Genomic DNA, 2,086 nt, shown 5'->3' with positions numbered 1-2,086 from the left:
TATTGCATTAGACATACATGGTTTTATTTGTATCACTAGTTCTCTTTCTGTGACTAGTTTCCTTTAACTGTTCGAGTCGGATGTGTTAGACAAATCATTGCTGTTGTATCTTACACTATCCTAAACTATGATGGTTGAACTGGTTCATACGATGCAACTAAACACTTAATTGCTTATTCTACTCTAGTTACTGATAATTGACTTATTTGCCAATCCCAGGTTGCTGGGGCAGCTGCGGCTTCTGGTCTCGCTTTAGCAGAAGTTGCTGCTGAAGCAAAACGGGCATCAGAAATGGTTGGTACAATGGGTGTAGCATTATCGGTTTGCACATTGCCCGGTCAAGTGACGCCAGATCGTTTGGGCCCTGGCAAGATGGAGCTTGGTCTTGGAATTGTAAGGGGTTACTTTATGATTGAGTTGATTTTGATTAAAAATAGAGTTAGTTTTGGATAGGTGCATTTCATTTCCAATTATCTAATGCCGTGATCACTTGTGGTGCTTGCAGCATGACAATCAAGATGTATTTTTAGTCATGAGAGTTTTGACTTAAAAAATTTGTGTTGTTTCAAATCTTTAGTTCCTAGTAGAATATTGCTTGACATTGTCTTTCTGTTTCATAATTGCATATAACCAGTTGATGTTGGCAATCAAAGGGTTCTCGTACTCTTAACTGTAAAAGTAGTTTCAGCAATCTCAGTTGAAGGGAATCTGTAACAAAGTTATTGAATGGCATAATGAATGTCACTGTCCGTGCAAGTGATCTATACCCTCTTTCATGTCTTTCAGCATGGAGAACCAGGAGCTGCTGTGGCTGATCTCCAACCTGTTGACATTGTGGTCTCTCATGTCTTGAAGCAAATATTGTCAACGGTATGCCACTATTTGTTAGATGTGTAATGTTTAATACAGCTTATCTGATATAGAAACATCATCTCTAAGAGAGGACTCAGTGATGAGAATTTTCAGGTAAGTTGTCTATCCTAAATTTCGTCAAATTTGTGGAGTTTCCCTCAGTGTGATGTGGTGCAAGTGTACTATGAAATGATCGAAAGTCAGATTATTGTACTAAAAATCACTTGTACTTCTGCGCCACAGTTGATACTTTTTCAACTATAGATGTCGTTGGCACTGCAAAAACAATTATATAAATAATAGTCTAAGTTAATTTGAGTAGGTCTTTAGTTTGCCTTAGTGAAAGTGCTGGTATTGAAGGTTATAAAATTTGAATAGTAGAATGATTAGGCCTATATATGAAATAACTATTTGCAGCTATCTTTTATGGTGTAAAGACTGCATGTCAAAGCTGGAAGAATGTATTGATGTGATTTGATCTCTATCGACTGTTGTCTGTGGGAAAGGCAGGCTGAGGTGAACATGGAATTCTGACAATGATAACATGTTCAATTCGTTAAATGATGTAACCTTGTTAAAAGAAAGGCTAAGAATTAAGGTTAACAAGCACTGAGATGAGTACAGTCACATGATGGCTTGTAGTTTGATAAGTTCTGTAGTTCCAACCGAACAGATTGATACAAGAAATTGGGAAAAGATTGCAGGTTCTGCTTGATGAACTTGACTCCGAAGACTTCAGTACATAGACAGGAAATCACAAGCTGAGGACTTGTGTATTTCAGCTTTTTGGTCTTGAATGTTTTCCTTTTTTCGTGTGTGTCTGCGTCTTGACAGTTCTCTTTTTGAATTGAGAGTTTCCATGCTTCAAGATTACTATTTGGCAAACTGCCTCTTGTGGTTTTACTTTTTCTTAAAGTGTTATTCCTAGTTTGGCACCAAGTTGTGATTATCCTGATCATCTGTAGGAGACCAATTATGTTCATATAACACGTGGCAGTAGAGTTGTTCTCATGATTAACGGGTAAGCCTGAAGCTAAACACATATACCTCTTCATATTCTGAGATGATCTTTTAGCACTCTTCAGAAGCACTTTCCACTGCAAATATCATTGTTAATTCATACCTGTGTTTTCTGTTAATTCTTTTTTATTTTCTTGTGGCATTCAGATTAGGGGCCACTCCTCTTATGGAACTGATGATTGCGGCTGGAAAGGCTGTTCCTAGATTGCAGCTG

The 2,086-nt window shown here is 37.6% G+C and overlaps 1 protein-coding gene across 1 annotated transcript in view; it reads left to right on the top strand.

The window, feature by feature from the left end:
- LOC105165796 (putative 3,4-dihydroxy-2-butanone kinase) overlaps window positions 1–2,086 on the top strand; it is a gene marked incomplete in the record, with an annotated part of 9,351 nt that overhangs the window by 2,919 nt on the left and 4,346 nt on the right. The window contains 4 exon segments of the mRNA XM_011084935.2: window positions 220–393; window positions 787–870; window positions 1,818–1,873; window positions 2,020–2,086. Coding sequence (XP_011083237.1) covers window positions 220–393; window positions 787–870; window positions 1,818–1,873; window positions 2,020–2,086 — 381 coding nt within the window.

The sequence above is a fragment of the Sesamum indicum genome, linkage group LG1 (assembly GCF_000512975.1).
Source record: "Sesamum indicum cultivar Zhongzhi No. 13 linkage group LG1, S_indicum_v1.0, whole genome shotgun sequence".
Classification (NCBI taxonomy): Eukaryota; Viridiplantae; Streptophyta; class Magnoliopsida; order Lamiales; family Pedaliaceae; genus Sesamum; species Sesamum indicum.
The sequence above is the reverse complement of the archived record's forward strand: the minus strand, read 5'-3'. Positions and strand labels throughout refer to the sequence as shown.